General features: G+C 38.5%; 1 protein-coding gene across 2 annotated transcripts in view; it reads right to left on the bottom strand.

The window, feature by feature from the left end:
* The window catches only part of ADCY8 (adenylate cyclase 8), a 128,700-nt gene that overhangs the window by 30,572 nt on the left and 72,652 nt on the right, over nt 1-25,476 (bottom strand). For both annotated transcript variants that reach the window (XM_068933317.1, XM_068933319.1), the window contains exons 6-9: nt 21,979-22,137; nt 17,587-17,857; nt 11,143-11,340; nt 3,504-3,604 (exon numbers count right to left, since the gene is read on the bottom strand). In XM_068933317.1, coding sequence (XP_068789418.1) covers nt 3,504-3,604; nt 11,143-11,340; nt 17,587-17,857; nt 21,979-22,137 — 729 coding nt within the window. The remainder of the gene's footprint in view (nt 1-3,503; nt 3,605-11,142; nt 11,341-17,586; nt 17,858-21,978; nt 22,138-25,476) is intronic.

Consider the following 25,476-nt stretch of genomic DNA (forward strand, 5'->3'; position numbering starts at 1 on the left):
TGCATAAGATCCAATACTGCTGTATTAAGTTACTATACGGAGAACATCTAGAGAGCTAAGTCTAGAATATCAACCCAAAATTCAGCCTAACCTGATTAAGTGCCTGAGAAGCCATGACTATGTATCTGCTGATAAGAAATATGTTAGTAATAAGACTCTTCCATTGTAGCTGAATCGAACATTGATGTGTTTGTCTTTCATTTAAGACTGCTTGAGATAAAAAAACAAAATAGGACTCCACACACCTAAGACCTCCTTGAGGATCAATCCAGTTATCAATGCTAAGATTATGCTTGCAGCATGCCAATGGCATCAAGTGCCGCAGAAGACACCGTCAAGGTTAAAGGAGCAGGTATAACCAACCACAATATTCTCTTCTGTCCAAGGACTTGTCTCAAAAATAGGACACCTGGTTTGATCCTGTCTTCGTTCAAGAAGAGACTTAAGACCATGTGTCTTTTTTTTTTTTTTCCAGGGGTTAAATTACTCTCAAGCTCAAATATGATTTGAAATGGAGCTTTTGACTTCCCTCTTCCCAGTGTACAGTTGGAAATTGAGAGTCATGGAGCCAGCAGAAAAACTTATGAAAAAAGGATGTAAATGTTTAAATGAACAATAATTTTGAAGTCTATTTTTCTCTCCTCATAAAAGAACAACCCAGTGAAAAATTGTCATATGTAAGATTAGCACAGAAGTCCACTCAAGTATGATCTATTAGTCCATGTAAGCATATAGAAAGTTTATAGCAAGAGATGAATCAAACTCCCAGGCATTTCAGACAGAGAAGACAAATCACTACAAGGCTGGCAGTGTAACTTAATGGCTTCATAAAGCATAATTGCAATAGAAATATAACATTAATTTATGTCATAAAGTAATTTCCCCAACTCAATATTTCAAAGGATGAAAATTACTGTAAAGATTCTTAAATTCAGTGATGGACTTTCCCTGCCAAGGAAGAATATGAATGGATCAAATATTTATCCTGTGGGAGACAGTTATAAACTGAGATAAAATTCTGAAACTCCCATACATACTGGAAAGATGACTGCCGCCTTTAACAACCAAACTAAGGCAGCCTATCTGGGGAGATCCTGAAGATTCCTAATAAAACGTTTTTTATGATCATTTAAATAATATTTTTTTCCACTATGTTTCTGGAAATCCCCAGAAGACTCAGTTCTGCGAAATATTCGAACATATACTTAAGCAAATGCATAATTCCATCCCGTTCAACACAGTACTGAAGCATTCATTGAAAGACTCTTTAAGGTGTCCTTTGGAAATGGATGAGTTTACCATAAAATGTGTAAATTTTTTAGTTTGTTAGCTATTCCATTGAAGTGATATCCGGGCTCTCTTCCCTTGTGGCATTGCAAAGTAGTTTACCTCATTGATATCTGCTAGAGGTATACACATATGAGCATGCAGTTACCTTAAAGTGTATAAGATTCTCTGATTCCAAATCCAGCCTGACTTTGTGATACCTTGTTCATGTGCTCATACTTTGACTTGTTTTCTGAACTGGAACTTAGGAAGGCTGAAGTCCCAGATTATTTCCTTATTCAAAATGTTTAAACCTTCTTCTTACTCAAACACCCACATCTTGTTATTTTAGGGCTGCTTAGCTGCTGATCCTGCTCATTTAGCAGTCATGCTTTACAAAGACTGAGAAGCAGAGTATCAAAACTCAAAAACTGAAAGCCAAAATTTGCCTTCCTTAACTCTGACAGTGATGGTCAGCTCCTTGAGGAACATAACAACTGTCATACAGTACCGATACGGCTCCAAATTTTTTCTCTCAAAAGGGACAGTGGTAAATGCTCTTTCCCTAAATATCTTTCCAGCTTCCAGCAATCAACCTTTAAGGGCATTCCTGAGGCCAAGGTTGAATTTGTTTAAAAAAAAAAAAAAAACTCTACTGATCTTATCCTGTAAGAATCTATATAATCTTTCTTTAAACCTGTTTATACTTACAGCCTCTTTAACATTCAGTGGCAATAAGGTCCGCAAAGAATTTGTGAAGTGTAAGGAAAAAGAAACACAAGACTACTGTGTTCTGTGGAAAGCCAGAAAGTGAGATGGCTGTAAGCAAGGTGCCTATGTGACTCCTTTTCTCCTGATTCCAATGGCACTAGATGCTCTCATGAGAATTTAAAGAGATGAATCTGTGTAGATAGAAAAAATGTCATGTTTTGTTGCTGGTATAGCAGTGATTTATACTGCAGCAAAAATCTTCCTAGAAAAAAAGTTTCCATTCATAAGATCCATAAATCTTGTTGTACATACAGAGGAAAGAAATAAAAATAACAGCTACCAAAATTTAAGTAGTTTGAATATGTACACAGAGAAGGAATTTGGAAAAGCAAACAGATTTCCTAATGTTAGAGAAATATAGCACATAAGGAACTACAGAAGGTAAATATTAGTGCGGGTACATTCACAGCTAAGAACAACTCTAAAATACCCTGGATGCCACTGTGTCAGTGTGCAGTCCTCTGCCTGCACCCATTCATCATTTGGGTATTCTGAGACGTAAGTGTGGTGAACCAGCTCCTCCAGGGATGATCCAAGAAATATTGCTGCATTAATATAACATAATAGGCTTCTTTCTTATTACATAAGTACTGTATTTTCAGGATTGTTCTACAGGCAGAAGTAAGTTAAAGTTCGTCAGAGTAGTAGAAGCCCCCTGAGAATTTTATATGTCTGTGCATTTCCACTGTGGCACTTGCCCCACCAAAGGTCAAATAGGACCATGGGCGTTTTTCTTGCAGTAGTGGGTGTTCTGCTGGCTACAATGTGAAGCTGAAAAATTGGCCATGTTCCTCAGAAACACTCTTCCTGTTCTCAGCATTAAATAGTAGACAGAAATGCCAATTGATGGGTTTTACTGTGTTACAAGAGGTGGACACCGAGGTCAGAGCAGTGTCGTGTGCTCTTCACCTTGGTAGGATGTAGTCATTTGTCACACAGCAGAAATGGAAAAGATCTACCAGATCACCTGCTTGCTTGGTCTTAATGGCACAAGATTGCTTCCTCTGGGTGGGTAAAGCCTATCATTAGTAACTAAGCACAACAATACAATTTACTTATGTAGCATGTAAGAAACAAAAACAAAACAATCACTGATTCACAACATGATTACTAGTCACTTCACAAGAAAGGCTGTAATAAGCCTGGATCATATTTTACTTCAACATTGGAAGGTATACCATATCATACTTTTGCAAGCTAAAGTTCCCAGTTATCTCGGTGGGGGTTCTGCTTAAGAACATAACAGTATAATATCAATAGATACTGCTGCCTCTCATATGTGTGAAAATGCAGATAATGTAGTGCAAAACCAGATAACAAGGAAAAGAAAAGGTGCACAGGTATATCCAGACACTTTGCGGGACAAGTAGATTTGCTTTGCTCATTTCATAGCAACCCTAGAAATGTTATCCCACTGGTTCCACAAGACTACCTTCAGACTTACAGCCATACCCTTCTATATTTACCTTGAAGAAGGAAGTAAGCTTTGGATAGCGGTGATGAATACAAGAACAATAAATGCACACACCAAGTTTGATTTGAACACCTCGTCCCGCATTTGAGAATACTGGAATAAAAAAAAAAAAAAGAAAAGAAAAGGAAATTAGCAGTTAACTCATGCAGTTGTTTCATAAAGACTGAAGGGGAAATCAGCAGAAAGAGATTAATAAATGTGAGGATGGTTTTAAAAATGAAACACAACAAACAATTCATAAACAAGCTCATAGAATGCTTTATCCAAGTAAGCAAAACTCTGAAATTTTAATTTGTAATACAAAGTTGTTTTACTTGCTTGTCTCTTTTTCCAAAGTATTTACATTAAAAAGAACAGTTAAATACTAAGATGCTCATCCTGCTGAGTAAAGCATTAAATATTTAATAGCTTAAACAGAGGAACTGTGGGTTTCCTTACCTGAAGACAAACACTGACTTCAGCAGTAGCTACCTGCATGCACGATATTACAGAGGTGTCTCTTTGCTTGCCAGATTGTGGACATTCTGCTTTCTTTTTTACTTTTACTGTTATAAAAAACATGCAGTTTGGGACATTCTGTGACTATTTGGTACGTGGGTCATGATCTCCGTATTCTAACTCATACAGAGGCTGTGCAGAAACTTATGAATGTGGGCATTCTTAAAGGAGAAAATGAGGGTGTTATTGTGAAAAAGACCATTTAAGAAGCATTACTATTACTATTATTATTATTACATATATTTATTGCAAAAATATTTTTTCCACTATAACAAACCATTGCAAGTGTGAGCAGGCTCCCTCAGCTACTGCAACATAACCCTTTCCATGAGAGTTACTACACAAAGGGACTAACTTGGATATTTCCAATAAAGGTGGATCAGTTAAAGTGGAAACATTGTCCAAATCCACAGCTGGTATAAATCACTGCTGATTCAGTTCAGCTCCAATAATTTACAAAAGATGAAGGTTTATCCATAGACTTATTTTTGGAAATTTCTTTATCCTATAGTGATGCCACTGAATTTTCTTGACCTCATAAAAAAACCCACAGGTTCCTGCCGCAATCATTTTTCCTCTTCTAAGCAGTCTCTTCTGCATTGTATTTGATCTTTTACAGTTTTTTAAGGGAGCTAAGAGTTACATATACAGAAAACAAAGGAAATCAGAGTCAAACAGGTAACATTTATCAGCATCTTTATCAAAGAATCTGTAGCTAAGGGAAACTGGAGTTGCAAAGGTCTAGAGAGAATTATAGCTGAGAAAAACGAAAATAGTGTAAGAACTATATCAGTAACATGTATTCAGAGAGGTCAGCCCTGACCTCCTGCATCTTACAGCTAAACTGCTCTCGAAGGAAGATCCTACACAGACTTAAACGTTACTCGCTATAGGCATCCTCAATAGGGGCTTCATCTTGGTAGATTCTAGCTCCTGAAATGGAAAAAGGTATTTTCTCTTCCCTACTCTCATTTGCTGTAAATAAAGGAGGTGTTTCTTTGCTGGCCTTCCTTTGCTTAGACCTTCCTCTGCTACCATGACATGCTGTATCTGCTCACTGCCAGCAGTGGCATGACTTTGAGGTGATTTTTGATGGTGCTCCAGGCACCATCAAAACTCTATTCCATTCCATACAGGCAACTCCATTCCATTTTTCTGATGAAAGCACAGAGGCCTTGAACCTGATGTCCTGTACAGGAGAACAGCACTGCATCAGTTACTTAAAAAAATACTGCAGATTAAACTCCAGAAAGTTTTACTTGTTCATCAGCTCACTCAGCAGGAGCACACACCTACCTCCCACACCAGGAGGGAGTTAGAGTTTTGAAGTGAGAAGGAGTGAGTTCATACTTAGCTACATTGGCCTGGAGTTATCAATAGCAGTGAAATAATTATTATATATTTGAGAACTGCCGCATTCGGTTCAGGTCAACTGCTTTCTCTAAAAAATGAATTGCTTCTCCTCTTAAACATTAGTGATGTTTATTTTTTCTCCTTCCTTTCTAAAAATCTAGTAATGCTTCATATAAGTCTTTTCCCTTTTCATACCTTAGGCAAGCGAAATTATCAAAGGCAGCTTTGCCTGCCTATGTTATACGGCTCTGAGCTTTGGTACAAAAAGAACGAAAAGGAAAAAGAAAGGTGTGTTTCTTAAGATCTAACATGAAATCCCAACTATTGCTTAGGGGAATTATAGTAAATTAATTGAGTGAAACATAAACATGGAATTGCCTGCTATTTTGAGTGATATGTCAAAAGGATAAATGCTGCGGTTTAATCGGTAACAATGTCATGATGAGAAATTGTTGTTAGCATCTCTAAGGCAGCACCGACAGTGATGACAAATATAGCACTTCTCTAGTAATTTCCATTTTGAAAGTGCCTCCAAGTCATTAAAGGAGTAGATTAAGCCTTGAGGCTCTTCTGTAAGTATGGGAAGACATGTAGCTAGGTGGAGCCAAGTGGAGAGATAGAAAGGATCGTGGTATGACCTGTTCTGCAATCAGAGCAGTATCTACAGTGTCTCAAAGATCTACCTGAGCTGGTGCATCTTGCTCACAGCCCATGGCAGGGTACCACAGCAGCACAGACCTCAGTGAAGGCTCACCTGGCTTCCCAAGAGAGCTGAGCCATTTCCCTTGGGCTCTGTGCTGTTGTGGTTTATCCAAGTCCAGCCAGCTAGCCTAAAGTTAGTTTCAATCAGGAGACCATAATGCTTCTCCTGCCAAATCATACTGCTCATTCCCCACCTCTCCTTTCTTCTCTCAGGGCTCCTTGGAAGGGGAGTACTGGACATCCAGCAGGCTTAGGAAGTGCTATGTAAAGTGAGCCAGAAGAAGACACAGTATTCAAGGTACTACTGTAGCAGAGAGTTTTAATGGGTATAGGTCATAGTTCAGACACCTTCAGAATGTTCTGGGGCAGCTCTCCCTTGTTTCCTATATAAGAGTAACCCGTCACTTAGGGTACTATGAGGCGGGATGGACTACATTAATTCACGTGTTAGATGTTCACCTAGAGACAGTGGGCAGCAGGGAGGAAGGCTGTCAGCCTTATCCTCACTGATGTGCTTTGAATCTGGTAGGATCTACTGGATAGAAGAGACCATTTTTTTTTCTCAGGAGCATTGGTGCTTGTGCGTGGGAAAAGCTGCAGTGTAGGGCAGGGCCAGAAGACGACGTGTTAGGAAATTCAAGGCAGAGTAGAGATGGAGGAACTCTTGAGAAGAGCGTGGAGTAGATATACAGATACAGTTCTCTAGTGACAGAAAAGAAGATGCTGAATGGGCCCACAGTTTGCCAAGTTTCGTGCAACTTGGGAAGCTGCTGGAACTTTCTAGGTTGAAGGAAAGAGGCAAGGCCCATCGCTACAAGCATATAATATGTAAGAAAGGGAAGATTTATTTCCTAGTCACTTAATTTCAATCAGTTTCACCCTTCAGAACTTCTGAAACAGAGGGACTTAAAGATCCAGGTCTAATTTTAGACTTCAGACAACCTACAGTGAGAGATTTAAAGCTCTTTTTGATGTTTTCAGTGTGCTCACCTCACAGAAAAGATGTAGACATTTCACCTATAAACCCAGTCAGATTAGGGATCCCAGTAAAAATACTCAGGAAGGCTTAGAATACCTTTATACAAATCTTTAGACTGAAAGCTTTCCTTAATAAAAGGTCTTCTAGAAAGCTAAACTCCCTGTCCTACTATTCTGCTTTATCTTCTATGAAAGCAAATGGCACTGATATTTCCATATCACTATTACTAAGATAAAACATCATAATATGTTTCATTTATTGGAAATCATCTAAAGTGGTATCAGATTTTCTTTTTTGAAATTTGAGAGTGAATTAGTCTCCAAGTGAGATATCAAGTGCTAATGAGAGAAATATAGGTTATCAATGACTAATTTCTTTGGGAAAGGAATTTATAAAATATACCAGGTGGGAATCTTGAACAAATTCTTTGAAAAATCAATGAGTTCTTACAAAACTCATGTGGAAGTATACATATTGTCTCAGGGTGGTAACACATGTAATTATTATTGCATGCTGTGGAATCTACATTATGCTATCACCAGGAAGGACATAAAAGCAATGAGGTAAGATAGGAGTAGAAAGTTATACTAATAGCTTAAACCGTTATAAACCGAGAACTGCACTAGTTCCCATGGCACTTCTGAGAGTACTGACTCCAGAAATTTTTTTTTTTATATATATATTTTATAACCTTAAAGGAAGCACATTGATTGCTAGTGTAGATCTGTCATCTGCAATTGTTTTATAATGAAAAAAAAACCTTACTACTTACAAAGCTAATGCAAGTCTAGCATGACATTTCAGATCCGTTCAAGCCATTAAAGATGGACGATCATGGTGCACCACAGCTCTATTACTTATGCAGGAGGAAGAAATACAGTTGGTTGTTTATATGGTTACTTCTTTTCTGTGGTTAGAGGTATCCGACCGTTAACACAATTCTGATTGAACAAGTTTAACAGCAAAACACTGTTTGGTAGGGAGCTCGGCTATGGGTTCTGGCTGTTCTATCTATCTACAGAATAACTGTAAAGTCTAGCGAGAGAAGTACTTACAGGTAAAAGAAATAAGTACTAGGTAGAGGCCAATGCTTCCTGAAAGAATGAGGGCTAAATGTGAGGGCACCGGATTTTAAATAGGAGAAGCTTTTACTTCAGTTACCTCCGACTTGCAGCAGCTACTATGCTGAACTGAAGGTGACAGGCAGCAAATGAAAACTTGTAAAAAGCAATGTGAGATGGGAGGCCGATAGATGTAGGCTGTCTATTTGCTCAGCAACACTGCAGGGAGCAGCTCAGGATGCTGATGCAGAAGGTCATGGTAAGCAGTCACAAAATGTTAATGACTGGAAGAAAGCATAATTTCAGACTGAAAGGTTAGGGGTGGGGAGAGCAAAGGGAAAAGGCTTCTGAAATAGCTTTATGAGACTCCAATTTAAATCTGAGCTTGTTTTGTTTTCTTTCCTAAATGGGCAGGAGGAAGGGAGAAAGTGATAGCAATATAAGATAACATGGAGTAAATAGCTACCTCCTGTAGGAAAACAATTCTCCCGTTATTTTTTCATGACTGCCTCTAGACTGTGATTTAACGCTAAGGCCATCAGGGCAAACCTGTAATTACTGCACTGGCAAACAAGGAGGGGAGGGAGGGATGTTTCCCACAATTTCCGACGAGGCATTGCCCTTACCTGTAACCAAGAGCACACTATGATTCACCTGTGCTCAACCGGCACAACCCCCTTGCATCCGGGTGCATTCCCCGTCATTCGCTGAGCACATCCATGGTGGCCCTAGCACTCTGAACACAAGCAAGGAGGCTGCTGACTGGCAGCTATCCAAATGTAAGACGTGGATGAAGCAGAGCAAATAACAGTGCTGATGTTTTCTACTTTACTTCTGCACAGTGCTTAAAACTAGCCCAATTTAGAAGGCAGAAAGAAGATCCAGTCCACTTTACTGAAGGGGTTTTGTGTTTGTGTTGCCTGTGCTTACTGGCTGAGAATAGGACCTAAGGAAATATGGACCAAATGTACCACTTTCGAAGCATTGGAAAGGTTGGCATTATAAATATCATCCAAGAAGATGCATCAAAATGGTAACAAGTTAACTTTTTAAAAGACTTTTTTTGTCACCCAGATATAATTCAAAACTTCATTAATATTTCAGATCTAACCTATGTAATGCAATGGATTAAGACACAGGCTTTTTTCCCCTCTTGCTTAAATTATATTTAAATGAGATCCAAACCTTTCTTTTTTTCCTGTGATTGCTAATTGTGAAGTTTAAACTGATACTAAAGTGTATATTCTGATTCTGGACGGTCTCCATTTACCACGTTCAGGCCTTGTTTATATTAGATAGTAGCCTAAGTCTAGGTCCATCATTCAGTAGTTTGTTCACTCAGCAAATTGTTCAAAACCAAGCTCAGTTTTCCTCTTTTGCACAAAATTCACCCCCAGATTTACCATTCCCCACCTTCTAAGTTATATGCATTCTGGTCTAGACCTTCTCACCTTGTCTATTGAACTTGCATCTTGAAAAGATTCACGGTACTCATGACATGGGTCTTTCAATGCTAACTCACAGGAGATCAGGTGCCTTGGATTTCACTTCTTGTTCTTAAGCCTAATACTAGCTTGACATCTTTTTCATATAAAATTCGCTAAGAGACCTTGGACCAGAGCGTGGAATCCAGGGAACCCCATCCCAGCAAAGCAAGCCCTGAGCTGCCAGGCCACAGACTCCTGCTCTGAAGCCTTTCATCCCTGACAGTTTTGGCTTCTTTTCTGGCACCGTCTTACAGGATAAGTGCAGAGTTCTTCACCGTTGATTATCTACGCCTTGATAAGAAAAGTGAGTTTTCAAGCATAGCTCTTTCTTTAGCTATAGGTTAGCTCTGGGTTTCTGTCAGCTTTGCATGATTATTATACTGAATGAGGTATACTGTACTATCTTCATATCTTCTGTTGCAGCAGTAGTGCCTCATTTGGCTTTAGGAATTCTAACTTGTGGCTCAATATCATAAATATCCTCATGGGGAAATTGAATTTCTCTCTCTCCCTTTTGCTTCTTCCTCTTTTTTTTTTTGGTACTTTAAAGCAAACCTTCCTTTTTTCTTCTGTAGGATTACTTGTAAAATACGGGGTCAGATACACTTCAAACATAATTTTTCCTTTGCACTGGCCTTCATCAGACTCTCACAATAGACACCACCTGAGGACTGGTCTCCCATATGTCAAGTAAGAAGGTACATTTTTCAGTGGAGGTTGGAGTGATGATGGAGAAGTAGGCCTCCATCGCTGCAGTTTTCTGACATTTTTCTTTCTTTTCCATCTAAGTGCACATTTCAGCACAGAACTGCTATTGCTACATTTTAGTAACAAACAAAATAATTTGAAATCTGTGCAGAAAACCTCAGTGTGGTCAATTTTCAAGGAAAGTTCTCCCTTGTCGTCTCCTTTTCAACTTAGAACTTATATCTGAATGTAAACTGAAACAGGAATTAGTAAAGTCACGCTGCTGTTGAGAAACACCAAAGATATAAACAATATTTACCTCCTGGAAGCAGATGCTTCCAGGGATGCCCAAAATAAAATAAAGAATTGATAGACCGATTTTGACTAGAAATAAAAATAGCGGCTGACTAGAGGACATCAGATGGATCCGAATACTAAATGAAAGTAACATATCTATAAAATATAGATATACCTGTTGAATAGAAGTGTCAGTTTATTAATATGCTCAATCACCCTTTGTGCTAAAGCAATCTGTCATCTAAAGAAAAACTCTGCTTATACCAGACAGCAAATGAAACCTGGCAAACGGCTTTTGTTGTTTTCAGAAGCAGAGTTTACTCAATATAGAGATTTTCCAACAATGAAATATAGTCATCGCAATATTATAACACCTGCATCACAAAACTATCCACTAATGACCTCCAGCTCAGTCACAACTACTGAAAACTTGTGAAACAAAATAAAAAAGAAAAAAACAAAACCAGAAAACAAACAATGCAAAGCTAGAACCTAGAGCTTCTCTAATTCATTGGACATTTATTACAATTTGAGTTGCAAATAATGCAGCTATCAAGACCCAGCTACCTTATGCTCCAGGCTGGAGTCTTTAAACATCAGTGAAAAAGGCTTGATATGCTCTCTTCTCAATTTATCGCCACTCCGTAAGTCGATGGTGTGCTCTATTCGCTTGTTAATTTCCTCAGGCCCAGACTGGACATGCAAAGCTTGTGCAAGATGGTTTGGAAGCAGATTTATTGAATTTCTTGTTAGGGCAGCCAGAGTCTAGGGGAAAGCACATGCAAACAGAATAAACCTGCTGGTCCCCTTGGGTTAAAAATGCAATGTTTTAGATCATGTTGCATTGCAAACCATTACAGCATCCATGCAATTCATTCAATGAAATCTACAGAAATGTAAAATAATGTCTGTTCCACTAAACACATACAGTACATTAAGTGGGCCGTTTTAACGCCCTGTTTTATACAGACTAGGAAGTTTGCTGGTGCACTGAATGCTAGGAATACCTCCCCCCTTCCAGATTATGCTGATTAATTATTAGAGCATGCATGAAGGGAGTACACACTAAAATTACAGCAGGGTATCTAACTCAATGGTTTGTTTTAACTACTAGGAACGGAAGCGAAAGAAATGGAAGTCACAAACAAAACAGGAGAAAAGATATTTTCTCGACACTGAAGCTACTGGATGTGTATAGTTAAGGAACAGATCATTTGGACAGGAGTGAAGAAGATGACATTTCTGATTACTTCAGCATAGGTTTTCAAATAATATGCTCTTCTTCACTACTGGCATATTTCAGCCAGGCTAGATTACAGTTAGGCATTATAATTTAACTGTAATTCATATTATTTTTTAAAAGTCATGTCAATTGCATTGTTCCTTCGATTCTTTCACTGACTAGTCAAAGTCAAAAAAAAAAAAGAGGGAAAAGGAAAAGAAAAGATTCTTGCACAGTTTTGCAAAGGAAAGATAGTGGAAACAGAAGGATGCTTCACATACAGGAAAGAGGCAGAGTTTCCTTTCATAAAGAGAATAATTCAATCCTGTTTCATGGTAATATTTCATGATACAAACCACAGTGAAGCAACAGGCTGAACGGGAAAATAAACTCTAGGATACTCCTAAGGGTTAAGAAACGTTAATGAATGGAAAGGATATAAACCTTCACACATTACAGCAGAATATGCTTTAACATTTTTATGGACAACGCGTATACTCTTTTACATTGGAAAAGTTATCCTGTAGCTCCTTGCTGGATAGATCTTCTGCTCTATCTGGCCATTGCTGGGAACAGGAGATTAGAATAGACTGATCACTGAATTTCTTTGGAAAGACAATTCTTACAAAGCATGAGATCGCATGCAGCCAATGAGAGATAGAGGGTTCCCTTGTTCATATTCAAAGTATAGTCAGCAATTACCTTCTAATGAAGCTTGGAGTACACATTAAACCACAGGAAGGCTCTTAGGTGTCCACTGTCAAACCTCCATTGACAAATTTCTTTTCCATGGTAAAAGTCCAAGGACTCCATAGTCACAGATAATGTGCTGTTTTCTTATGTACCATATTCTGAAGAGTAACTTAAGAGCCAAGTATATAGATAGAACACGGATATCAGGACTGAAATATTCTATCTATTGAAGGAAAAGATAATCTTCCCATTTGCTTCAGTAGAGAAAGGGCTTCATCTGTTTGGCAAATAGCTCTGCTCAGGTTTCCCCGTGTTCCCCTCAGAAAATTTATATCATCAATGTTTGGAAAAAAATAATCAAAGCAACCTTTCTCATAATAAAGATTCAGATATACCTGAATCTATATTTTAGCCTTGGAGTTAAGATGGAAACTGTAAGGTTAAAGCCAAGACCCACAGAAACGATCCACTCAGTCAACTGGGTACATACTGCAGTACTATTGACTAAGGCACTGTTGACACTTCTCTTTTAAACTGGGCTGTGCAGAAAAGCTGTTATCGGTATGTGGGGCTGAAAGCTCACAAAAGGGTCTGAAAATACTAAAGGATAAGGTCACATCGGGTGCTGATGTGTGCATTAATTCCTCAGAAGTAATTCATACTACTATATCTGCACTGGAAGTGAGAATAGAGAACGTATCTAACTTCTTAGCTGGGCATTGTGTTTCATTTATGTGAGGGGAATGATCTCAATTCATCTTAGTAAGTGACTAAATTTGTTTCAAATCATTTTTTAAAAATTTAATTCACTTGAAGAACTATCTTCTCGCTGAATGTATGAACGTGAACATGCCATAATATCACCGTTGTGGCAATGCTGCCACTGATATTGGTACAAAACCGGACTCTGAGGTTGCATTTATTTCCCAAGAAAAGTAAAAGGAAGTTCATATATTTTAGTGTAACGGAGTCTCCTCCTCATGCACATACCCTTAAGACAACTGCTTCCCTGTAATCAATAATAAGGTTAAAGCAAAATATCATGCATGTCATTGGCCCAAGAATAGGTTCTAATCAAATGTTTCTCTATTCCCTTCTTCATTCTGCCTCTTTTAAGACTATATTGTGTCTACATAAAGAAATATTGATTTCCCCTTTTACCTCTCTTACACTTTTGTGAGCAGCTATACGGAAGATACAGTTGCATCTCCTGTAATGGAGCAAATTCTGCACTTCTCATCAAGTCAGCTTTATTTCTGGAACACCATTGAAAGACCATGGAACATGAACGGGAAGAACAGAATTTGTCTCAAATACGTCATTTAAAAATCAGCCTGTTGTCTAATTGGCTTACCCTTACAGAAAAAATATTATGTGCACAGCCCTTTTATGGAGATAAATGTGGACTGGAGCCAGCTGATAGATGCCAATGTCAGTATTGCCCTTTTTTCACTTTAGAGTATCCTGGCTCACTCCTGGAAAAGCCGTGTTTAATGGCAATTGTTCTGTGAAGCTGAACTGTAAAGATTTTCCTGGAATGACACGCACTGTAGCAGAGTTGGTTTTCCCCACAGAAGTATCATTCTGTATCTTCTGCCACACCATCATATGGTACAACGGTCCAAAACTTTCTGGAACTAATGGAACACTGTTAATGTCCTCCATTACTCTTGGGCCACTACACTTCCATACTAAACTCTTTATTGGAAACTGTATCCATATTGTGATTTCTTCTTCTAATTCAAATTGATCATTGTGGTTTCACAGATTGCCTGTCTGAGGCCATCTTATGACTCGTTATGACTGTTCAAAGCACTACTGGCTTATAAAGCATGGGTAGAGCCTTTTCCTGATGCGGATAATAATCATATATTGCATAGGAACACATACAAGGGTCACATGTTTCAAGAGATAGGATACTGGGATTTAGTTCAAGAGAATGACACTTAAATCCAGCTGTCTATGTGCTTGGTGTCTCAGCTTCTACCGACAAGGGATACTCTGGATACTTTCAGTTGCCCAGTCATGCACACGTATTGTCAGCTAAGATGTCCTCGGTTATTCAAGGCAATAATCTGGAGCTAGGAGATATGATGCAAGACCTACGAGAGGCCTATGTGCTTCTGACTGGTGGGTGGGAACCAGTTGGGTATGCTAGGATAGCTCAGACTATAATAGATAGCCACAATTAAGAAGCTGAATGACCTTCTTTCTTAACACAGCCAGTGGAGCCTACTGTATGCAGATACTCCACTAGTTAGAGGGGGTTCACTTATTTCAGTTTAAATGACTAACACTGTTGGAGACAACACAGGGTCTCCTACCTGACTGCTAGCTAACAGACCAGGTGAACCCAGGTCTTTCACAGGTCTGTTGTTATATTGGGTGCACATGGATGGCTCAGGGACCCTAGAGCACCTCAAATAGCAGTAGACCCTTACGTATAGAATCTGAGCTGAGTGGGAGAATAGACGCCCGGCGCAGTCAGTAGATACACAAATGTTGGTGTCTCCCTTTTGAGCCGAATTCCACCCCTATTATTCATAGTCTTTTAAGTATCATTTTTTTGATACTTAAATTACTGATTGCAGCCATTGTTAAGATATGCTTGTACAAGCCACAGACATTTTAATTTGCTTTTTTTCCAATTCCCCTGATTGTAGTCCCATCAGCTGCCTCCAGCACCGGTGATGACATTCTGCATTCAGCTACTACTTTTGTATGGCCCACAGAAGAAATTCAGTTCCATTAGCTCTCTTAACTTCTGTTTAAAATAACTTCTGTCCAACTACCTTTGCTTTAGAAAAGAACATCAGAAGACTGTTCCAATAATGGTAAACTCTATTAGGCAATATCTGAATTTCAGCACAAACACTTACATCCTTGGCTGACCTCACAATCAAAGCTGAGACATATTGTGCTGACTGTGCTCTAAATGCATTCAGATTTTGTTAATGTCTATGACTGCATGAGTAAATAATGGCTCTTTTGTTTCTCAGTCTCATCAATACACCTTCAGTCCACCCATTCAAAATAAGGTCATGGTAAAGAATATGGAGTGTGATGAATTTGAGCCTGTGCGAGACGTTCTGCCGTTTCGTGTTCCTAGCAACATAATTATGGCTGAAAATATGCCATAGGTGAGCAGAGTTACTCAAATTTTGTTGTAACTTACATGGGGTAACAAAATCATTTAAGTGCTATTAGCAAATGCTCAAGCTGATGGAGTGATTCATTATTGAGTTACTGCTACCTGAATTCTCAACATCTGCTGCTGTCAGTGACTTTTAGGCTGCATAATAAATGTTATTAAATGCTTCTTCTGTCCAAGACTAACACACCTCTAGAAAAAAGCCATTATATCCTAGTATAATTTAAATCTATCATCTGAATTTTAAACCGGAATCCATTATTTATGAGCAGTAGTGCATATTTTCTCACATTTAAAATTAAAAATAACTTAACAATTGAATCACACATAGAATAGCAGATTTCTTAAGGCTTTTCTCCACCCAAAGGGTTATTGTAAAGTTATGTGTAATATAGAATTACAGTTATTCACAGCAATAGCAAAAAGTTCTTTTCAATAAAAATAGGGAAAAATTATTCTAAAAATTGATTTAGTTTTTAGCCACAAGACAAAAATCTATTTTAAGACAATTGTTTATTTATACATATGTCAATAATTTTCATAGACTTTTTATTAGCTTAGTAGACAGGAGTTGGTATAAAAACATTACTCCTTATATTTTTTTCCCTCTTTATTGCTGATAACAAGGTCAGGTTTAGCTGAGAGAATGATCAATGAAATAATAGCCTAATTTGCTTGAATTTTTTGGGCTAGAGAAATTGGAATGTCTTAAAGGGAAAGAAGAAGAAATAGAGAGAGTTCAAAAGAGATATTCACAGCAGCACGCATTCATACCTCTATTCTCAATGAAATGAGAAGATAGAAACAGGCTGACAAAACACAGTAAATACTAAAATGAAGCATACATGAAGGTACACAGATGTACAGAAACATAGAAAACCAGTGTTTTATATAACAGCAAACTATGCCATGCTCCAGTTCAGTTTGAAGAGGCAAAGATGCCACCATGGACTGATCGATTGTGAAGATTTATCACTTCAGAGCAGATTTGTAAGAAGCAGCAGACAATTGACAAAGCAAGACCTCCACGGAACAACGCTTGAAGTCCCACAGACTTTGTAAACAAGTAGGACTAAGGACATACAGCAAAAGAAAGGCTATATCATGTCATTAGGGAGCCCTCTCAGAAAAACGGAAGGCAAGTCCAGCTGACCTTGTTTCACAATGACTCATCAATCTTTCAAATGCAGTGAAGAGAGTGGTGTCTGAGGGCATTTTAACTTTTCCATTTTTAATTTCTCTAAGCAAACAGGCTTCACAAGTGATTTTTATGACTATAAGAGAATTGCTGGTTCCCAGGGTGCTAGCAGTTAGCCATGCAGTGCTTTTGGAAAAGGTCTGATCGGGAGAAGTTATTATCGTCTCCTATTTCTGTTAAACTACATACGACTCTAGTCCACCTGTTAGTTAACTTTAATTATATCTTAGATGCTATTTTTTTCTATTTTTATTACAAAAAAATGAAAGTAAAGAATGGTCCATAGCTAGACCTTTTCCTTTGCCTTATATATCAACAACCTACGCCATGCTCGTTCCTCTGGCAGAAAGTCCATTCACTCATCTCTTTACTTTGATGGCAGCGCAGTGAAGCTATGCAAGATATACACTCTGACCAGAGTGTCCCAGCTAGTTTGGTCACATTTACATTTAAATTACTTCTTTAAGGATTAGTTCAATTAAAGCTGAGCTCTGCAGTATTTAGTTTCAGTTGCTCAAGAAAAAAAAAAAAAGAAAAAAAAAAAAATCCCCAGGCCCTTGGCTGGCATTTTCCCAGTTTAGATACATGGGTTAATTTCCTCCTGAAGCAATTTGTTTAATCATCTGCAGTTACAGTATGTGTTAGAGAAAAGGTTACAGATGAATTTGTTTCCTCTGAGACTTCCATTATCGAAATGCACTCAAGCATGCTTTCATACCTGAAGACATTAAAGGAAGTTTGACTTACATTCTGTTTTCCCACTATGTTATCGAATGGAAGTTCAGGGCTCCAGGATCCTTCAGTAAATGTTGCCCCACTGTTTCTCCTGTCGGAAGAGCTGACAGCCTCTTTCACGATGTCTTCAGGCAAAGTCAACAGACTCTCCTCAGGTTGTTTGATTAAATAAGTCTCAATATTATGCTTCCTCAAGAATTCATTACGCTCTTTGCCATGCCCTTCTTCAACTTTATAATCCCCATTCAGGCAGTCGAGAGTAGCTTTGGAGATGTGGATTCTCCTGCACAGGTGAAATAAGTAGCAGCAAATACTGACTGTGCTCTAGTACATATAGACAGGCAGGACTATTATGAACTCAGCATCATTTTTAACATAATGGATAAAAACAGGTGTTTCTGCTGTACATGATGATTTCTATAATGAAAATAAAATAATGTATTGAATATAATGCCATTAATTATTTCTGATTGTCAAATTCTTTAGAAGTATGAGTTTCATTTAGGGTAAATATGGTCCAAGCATATTCACATCAATAGGCTCCCATGAATGCAGCACACAGTTCTGTCACAGGAAAAATGCTTTGATATTCACTACTGATACCTTTGCTCACAGTAACTGTTTAATAAGACACCTTCCTGAGTAAAAGACTGCTCAGATTGAATGAGAATTGCCATTTCAGATGGATATGGTTGAACGAAAGTATATGCTATGTATTAGGGCAGCTTGTGTGAAAGCTCTTTAAGTTTCTTCAGTTAGCTGTGGTAGCTTAGACAATATAAATTAGTGGTTTGATTGTACCTGAATTAAGGAATAGTTGTATGAACTGTTCCAGAATCAGAGAGGTGCAGTGGTAACCCCTGGTAAGGGTAACTGATGAGTTCAAAAAATTTTTGCAAAGGTAAAGTTGATCCTCAGAGAAGACATATGAAGAGCTCAGGTTTTGCGAAAGCATGATAGGACTGTAGTTGTCTTCCAACCAAACTTAGGGGTCTATGGTATTTGAGCTTTCTCAACCATTGTTATGACTGCTATGAAGTACAGAAAGAGGTTCAAGCAAGAAAAAACAGGCTTTACTTATTATTTTAAAGAAATCTTCCACCTCCTATATTAGGGTAAATTTCAGACACCTCTGAAACATATCCACATGATTAGTAATGCAATACGTTATAATGCAGCATCAAAATTGCAATATGAGGAGATGGTCATTAAATATTTAGCTAACTCAAATAAGTAAATGTAGTGTGTCCTTTATGATATTTTAAAACTGGCTCATTTTTCAAAGCTTGAAGGCAAGGCATTTTTCAAAGTCAGGCTTGTAATCAAATACCTAATAGTCAGAGACAGCTAAAATTCATAAACGTTTTTCAATGAATGACATTCAGTGAGGCATTTTTCTCAGGCACCACAAAGTGGTGTGGCTCCTTTGAAGCAAACGGTCCTAGCTCACCTCCTGGGGACTTTCTTCTGGAAATTAAAAGATGTCACTGCAAAGTTATGTTGCACAAAATACTGGTGAATCGCTCCTATATGATACGCACGCATTGCTAGAACTACCTTGTATAAATTGTTGGTTATGTGGTTGTCTTTAACCTTTGTGAAATGCCCAGGAGCACTAGAAACTGGCACAGACTGAGTCTATGTGGAGTATTAAATATCAGTATATAATTAAAAGACCAAAAATTTGTGTCTTAGCCTTTTTTAAACCAGTCTCAGCTTCTCACTGAAGTCAATATAATGGGTCAATACAACTTTCATTTTCTGAAGACATGCTGCTGTGATGTCCATAGAGATTAGTACTCTTTCGTGGTCAAATGTCAGAAAAACTGTTTCTCAAATAGAAGTAACTTTTGGCCTGTACTTTAAAACAAGATCATATGATATCTCAGAAAGACAATGCATTTCCTAGCTTAGGATTCCAAATAGGCTAAACTAAGTAAAGTACTAATTTAAAACAGAAGAAAAAAAGGAAAGGAAGAAAGAGAAAGAAAATGATACATTAGTTGCCACGGTGACTATCTTTGTGCTGAGTTTCAACCTAATATAATTTCAGAAGATTGCATTATAGAGCCGTGAAATATGGATTTTGTAATGGAAATGGTAACAGCGTGGAGCTGGCTATTGATGTATTAGCCTTAAATGGACCAAATATTAATAAATAGTTGGTAGATTAAAAATGTTGTCTCCTTTCACCTTTGCACAGCTTACTTAAAAAAATATATACACATAAGACAAAAACCACTTTCTAATTTCATGCAAACGCAGTAAATCAGGATCCTGAGCACTGAAGCCAGTAAGTCTACCTTAATGTGGAATACATATCAGACCAGAATCAGGCCCAAAGCTTTAGTCAATCCTTGTCAATGATACATCCTGGAAAATTAATTATTAGCTAGGTTTTATGCCAGTTCAATAGATTAAAACCTAGACGCACCAGGAAAAGATTATTAGAAACTTGGAAGCTGGCAGAAGAGTATCTCTAAAATAACACTATAGGATCTTACATGGTTTCCTTATCAGGTGTTCCGGACACATTTGTTTCCCTCAGAAACTCAGAAATTGCTTTTTCTGCGTGCACTAGATTCCTTCTGACCACGAGAGTCAGGCTCATTCACCTGGGGGCAGCCTGTGCCTGAAAGATACCTACTTTGGCGCCTGTGAGATCTCGGTGGTGGGTTTAGCCCTGCAGAGAGGCTCACAGAGCCCCTTTCCTCCGGTGCAGGTCGTACGGTGAGGAAATGTCCTCCTCCACCCAGGCTTGGTGGAGGGATTGTCACTGCACCAGGCAAGTGAGGTGATTCACTCCACTGTGTGCTCAAGAAAGGGCTGTGATCCCTATCTGCTCGTGTTTCCTTATTCATGTTGTAGGAGTAGGACCATTCACAACCCAAGGACAGCTTTGCTGAAGAGGCAGAGAACAGTAGGGTGGCCTTGGAAATGTGAATGACAACAGCACCATGGCAGGCAGGGGGATTTGAGTGCTGGGGATGGGAAGAAGGCAGGAGAGGCTGAAGTGACCTTAACCGCTCTAGTACATCTGCTCTGTGCCCCAGGAAAGTCTGACGTAAATCACTGTTTTGAGGGCCTCAGAGAATTGCTGTCACGTACAGGCTTTGCTCTGTTAGCAAACAGATATACAGGAGTGAAAATTGCTCTGCTCCAGTAGACTGCAACCTAGCCAGACTTTTTATTGACAACAGCAAGGTGGTGTGTACTCAGGATTATTCATTAAAAGCCGTATTAGTTGTATGCATTAACTGCAATAAACTACACTTTATACAGGAGCGGATGGTGAAACTTAGTTAATCGTTTTGCTCATGTGAACAAAGACGCATATGACCTTTCTTAATCATCTAAAAATATATATATTAGTCTAAAGCTGGACTATGGGTAATGGTGGAAGAATCTACTGTTTGCATATACAAAGCAAATATCTTTATAACATCCTGGGAACATGGCCCCTCTGACAGATCCTGACAAGTTTGAAGGGAGCATAGCACATGACTCAGATCTGATGACTTAAAAGCTCTCTCACTACCCAAGAAGACAACGTCACTCAGACTTTTTTCTGCATAAAGATGTTCACGGATATTGCCCCTACTTTCTAAGGCCAAAAGCTGAACTGTTACCTAGGATCTTTTGCTACATAAATCAATGGGAGATGGAACCAAAAGTGAATAAGGAATTTCTTCTACTCCTACTGGATCTTCAAATTTAGGGGCTGTGACTTGCACACCACAGTGAGATAATGGCCACGTCAGGCAGGAATAGCATATTATCCTCCAGGTGAATCTGCCACCTCAGACAAAGGAAAACTAGATAGCTGGATCGAAATGAAATATATTTTCACGTATGGATGAGCTGACTTAAGTGACTCAAAACGTCTACTAAAGCATGAGCTTGTTTAGAACAGCTCCTAGAGAGTCTGCTCTCCAAAGCTCCTTGTTATTAGTGTAGCAGCCTATGAAGACATAACTGTTCCTACCCTTTGTGCATTATGGAATAAATTACACCCTTTTACCTCACAGTAGCACTTGAATGCAGATAGTCAGAGGACGAAGCCTGAGGAAAGTCAGGAACGGATAACACCTAACTAGGAAATTTGGATTACCTTTGGGTATTGTACGGGCTGAATACAACCATGGACCATTTTCAGGAGACAGTGGCATTTCAAGATCTGAGCAGCTGTCAAAGCAGAGGAAGCCTTGTCTTTTCCAAAAGCTCTGCAAGCTGGCCATTTCCACCCTTGTGCTATATCCTCACAAATCCTTGCCAATTGCATTATTGCAAAAAAAGACATGTCATAGCTGCTTAAACAAAGTAAAGAGAGTTAATCTCTTGGCAAGGTTAACAGTATTTTGTGTTGACAATGCCTCTGACTGTGGGAAATACTTGTTGCCTTACCCAGGAATTCCACCTGACTCGAGTTTGTTTGCGATATCCACGTCCCATGACCAGACATCAAACTGCCACTTTCGCAGGCCCAGCACTCCACACAGAACCGATCCTGAATGTATCCCTATTCTCATGTCAATGTCATGCTTTGTTCTTGACCTCACGTATCTGTTAAAAAAAAAAAAAAGAAAGAAAGGTCAGACTCATGAAAGTATATGCCACGGTTTTCATATCTTTAAAAAAAGATAGGATGGGAAATACAATGCCAATTTGATATAAAGAATCACTTAGCTTGTAAAATGAGGAGATAACTTTCTAGGTAGCAAAGTACAGGTAGTGATAAAATGACTTTAAAAGCTAGATTACCATTAAGCACTTAATTGCATGCATGGTTCAGTGGCTCACATATTATTCTGATCGGACAGAAATAGAAAGATAGGAAGGGAAACAGGTGTCTGAATTAAAGGAATTGTTGGACCCTGCGTGTCCTTTGGCTTGGAATTATAAAAGAACATTCAACAAAATGGCAAAAGCTACTGTCATCAAGCCTTCATATAATTTTATTTTCTGTTTCATTTTTTAATGATCTGCAATATTTCAAAAATCTTAATTTGTTGACAGAAATTTTCCGGTGTTATGCTTTGCACAAAGGTGATTTATTTTTCGTAGATTGAGCCAAAATACTGTTTCGTCCTTTATGATAGTCGCATGTTTCTAAAATAATGTTCTTCCACTCTGTGCCATGGTAAAGACCACTTCATAGCCCCATATTAAATACACGTAGACATATTTGTTAACAGTTCCAGAAAAGAGACTTTGTCCTGACACCATCTTCAATTACTCTATGTCTATTGATTATAAAGGGAATTTTACAATAGGATCTTCTTTTCCTTATATAAGCAACAAATGTCATGCACAGCCACAGGCACATGAGGAGCATCCTCGACCCACAACTGCTCCTTTCAGATCACTGTTAAGATACGCTGGCACATCACTGTGGGAAGCTCACACCTAAGTTATTTGGCCTATATCCACTGGACTGATGAAGAGAGCATGTTTCCAGTCCTGCCTGTCTGATGATAACTTGCAATAAAAATACTATTACAGTTAATGTTCATTAATATTTGAACAGCATGTTCAGGATGGGAAAAATACCTTGTTATTGCTGGTCTGTGAACAGGACTCCTGCTTCTCTGTAAAGAGTCCCAGTTCTACTGCCACTGAAGTCAATAGCAACACAGCAAGATCACACAACAGAGCAGGCAAAGAGTAAACAGCCATTTTTCGCAATTCCAAAGCTAACTACCATTGCCTCAGATGTCTTAGTCCTGACCTTGATAGACCCTCTCTAGAGGAGAAAAGGGTAAATTGTTTACTCCGTTCAAAACTTGCCCTTTCATTGTTGCAAGAGAAGCCTCTGTTCAGTGTGTGACAAAAAAGGAGATAAGAGTTTTGAAACGGAGAGAAGTCAGTGATATAAAAATGTGAGGAACTGCGAATAAGCAATTCATCTTTACTGCCCTTTCCTGCATAACCTGAAACCTTGGAGAAAAGCATCCTTATGATATGTCCCAATGCAGTTGTTTGCTTACTAAGGGAGATTTGTTCATTATATCAGGAGGCTAACATATTTCAGGTATCTAAAGGAAAGAGATTTCCACAAAGTTAATCATATGCTAATAAAACAGAATAAGCTTGAGAAAGTATTTGTCTGTGGTCTGATATTCTGAGTTTATAGTTTTCACCTACAAATTTCTTTATTGCTTTGCAATCAAGAGGGCTTGAAATACCGTACTTAAACAAACACATAATCACCTGGCTCTGCAAGACAGGTCTTGAAAACAAACTCTGCACACTGAAGAAGTGCCTTAAATATTTTGAAAACGATTAAGATAAGTGATAATGATGGTATTCGTAATGTGCTATGAAGAATTTGTATAGATATGCTACAAAAATAACTAAACTAACATTCATAACTGTCAGAGGAATTATCACGCAACTCCCCACACGATTGTTCCCCCAGTCTGTCTTTTTCTTTTATTCTGACTAAGATAATTATTTCAGGCTTTATGTCTGATTTCTGTATCTTGAAATAAAAAGCTAATTGGATCTAGAGGAGAAATGGAGCAAAAAGCTTTTCATTGAAAAATGCACACAATAAGAGGACCTCAATTTTAATAAAACGTTATAATACTATCTATTTATCTATATGCTATAAATTATAGTCTCATCTTTATGCACTGTGCGGGAACTAAAGTACACAGAACTCATTGGAGAGGCTAGGTACAAATGATGGTGCAAATGAGCAATATTTCCCTTTGTTTCCAGAGGGTTTGCTAAAGGTTGCTGGATTTTTGGTTTTTCTGTGTCATAAAAAATGTTATGATAACCTGAAAAGGCTTCTGTGCCCTTTCAGGTCTGTGCCCTCAGTCGGCCATACAGGACTTTCTGCCTTTGTTCAAAACGTCACGGAAGGGAGCAACGCCTTCTGCATGGCGCTGGAGATTCCAGTCAAGGTCCTATCCCTCTTGCCTCATCTGTTGCCTTTCATAGTCTCTAGCAACCTTTTCCCGCGTGTGGCTCGGGTGACATTTGATCCCAGCTCCTCACCTGCAGCCATGGGGATTTGGCCACCTGCCTGCATCCTTTGACTGAGGGCTATTCGGTTTTTGTCTGCGGCCCGTGGCAGTGAGCCTGCAGGGCTCTATCTTCACATCCTCCTCTCATTCGCCCTTCACAGCAATATGCTCTTACGCTGAAAAGTAGGAAACTAATTGGATGAGGGGACCCAGCTTAATCGAGCTATAGGCAATTTGAGGTATATTTAAACAGGTTATTATTTTTCTTTGAAATTTGGAGTGATGTGGGGTGAAATAGAGTTCTAAACTAGGTAGGCGAGGGGACATCACCTTGGTTGTCTCCATAGCCAAATCCAACTCCCTAACAGCCAGGCTGCCACGTGCTTCTGAAGGTCTTGTTTGTATGCCGCTATAGGATAAAAGCAATTAAAACTTCGAAACAACAACACTAGATCATCTTAGTCAATAGGGAGTTCTCATTTGTTCAGAAAGAGACAACCTCTCATATATAATAGCATGTATTAGACACTGAAATAATGAAGAGCATTCACTTTACATAACTTCAGTTGTTCCTCATACACTAGTTCTGCCTCCAACATCTGTATAAATATAACTGAAGCTTCCAGTTAAAAAAATGTATTTACTTTAACTGTTTTACAGGCAGATAATTTGACAGAGTGTGTGCAGAAAGCTGCATTAATGATGATCTATAAAGCAGCTCCGTTTATCTCATAAGCTGTCTGATACCCAGGAAGAGGAAACTGTGACTGTTGCTATTCATGTTATACCTCATTTCAGCAAAGTCCGTGATGAAAATTTCATTGATTTTAATTGGACCTTGATGTTTCTGGCCAGCATTCAGTGCTACTAATTAGAGATCTTCCTACTTGCATATAAAAAGTGAGCCAAAAGTCAGAAATCTGCTTTT

Source organism: Struthio camelus, chromosome 2 (assembly GCF_040807025.1).
Source record: "Struthio camelus isolate bStrCam1 chromosome 2, bStrCam1.hap1, whole genome shotgun sequence".
Taxonomy (NCBI): domain Eukaryota; kingdom Metazoa; phylum Chordata; class Aves; order Struthioniformes; family Struthionidae; genus Struthio; species Struthio camelus.